Source organism: Kryptolebias marmoratus, linkage group LG1 (assembly GCF_001649575.2).
Source record: "Kryptolebias marmoratus isolate JLee-2015 linkage group LG1, ASM164957v2, whole genome shotgun sequence".
Taxonomy (NCBI): Eukaryota; Metazoa; Chordata; class Actinopteri; order Cyprinodontiformes; family Rivulidae; genus Kryptolebias; species Kryptolebias marmoratus.
The window spans coordinates 124,357-125,255 of NC_051430.1; the positions used below are offsets into that span (position 1 = coordinate 124,357).

The 899-nt window shown below is 36.0% G+C and overlaps 1 protein-coding gene across 5 annotated transcripts in view; it reads right to left on the reverse strand.

The window, feature by feature from the left end:
- pias2 (protein inhibitor of activated STAT, 2) overlaps positions 1 to 899 on the reverse strand; it is an 84,009-nt gene that overhangs the window by 21,554 nt on the left and 61,556 nt on the right. For 4 of the 5 annotated variants that reach the window (XM_017437067.3, XM_017437065.3, XM_017437066.3 and 1 more), the window contains 2 exons: positions 424 to 529; positions 275 to 348 (listed from right to left, as the gene is read on the reverse strand). The exons of the other annotated variant lie outside the window; for it this stretch is intronic. In XM_017437067.3, the coding sequence (XP_017292556.1) occupies positions 275 to 348; positions 424 to 529 (180 nt within the window). The remainder of the gene's footprint in view (positions 1 to 274; positions 349 to 423; positions 530 to 899) is intronic. 5 annotated transcript variants of the gene reach the window in all.

Genomic DNA, 899 nt, shown 5'->3' on the forward strand with positions numbered 1-899 from the left:
GAGAGAGAGAGAGAGAGAGAGAGAGAGAGAGAGAGAGAGAAGAACGCTGATGAGATATGAAATAACCAGTAGCCAATTAAATAAGCTACCCTTTTGGATTTATATATTTGCAAATCTGACTCTGTGCCTCACCAACCATGAACCTCACCGCACGTCACTGATTTTGAGTCACCAACCAAGTGAGATACTGGTTTCAAAAATGCATGTTGAATTAAATTTCAATAATCAACTTTGTGAAAAATATACATAATTCCTGTTGAAACATGTTATTTACCGGACACATGAGTGACACTCTGAGACTTGTTGTAGCAACCTCACTGTCTGGGTCTGCCGTCAGCTTCTCCTTAACTGCAACAAACAGGTTTATTCAGACAAATTCACACACCATTCAGGGTTTTACTGAAATAAAAATGTTAAGATTACTCAGAGCTCTGGAGTGGTCTGGGTTTCTGATACCCTTCATCCTAAGCCTCTGCAGAAGCAGAGGTGAAGTCAGCTGCCTCACCAGGTACACAGACAGGGAGTAGGTCTAAAAAAAAACAGCAAAAACACTTTTTGTTTGAACTGAAGCTCTGCGGACTAATATCTGCAGCAGACAGCAAAGTGATCTTGTAACAAATGTCTCAATGCTACTTAATTTGTCATTTGTGAATTTCAGTTTTGAAAAACTATTTTGTTTTCAGAGAAATCTCTTGCAGACTTTAATAGGTTATATTGGAACACTGAATCTGACTGACTTTAAATGTAGGTATACAGGTGCTGGTCATAAAATTAGAATATCATGAAAAAGTAGATTGATTTCAGTAATTCCATTTAAAAAGTGAAACTTGTATATTATATTCATACATTACATACAAACTCATATATTTCAAATGTTTATTTCGTTTAATTTTGATGAT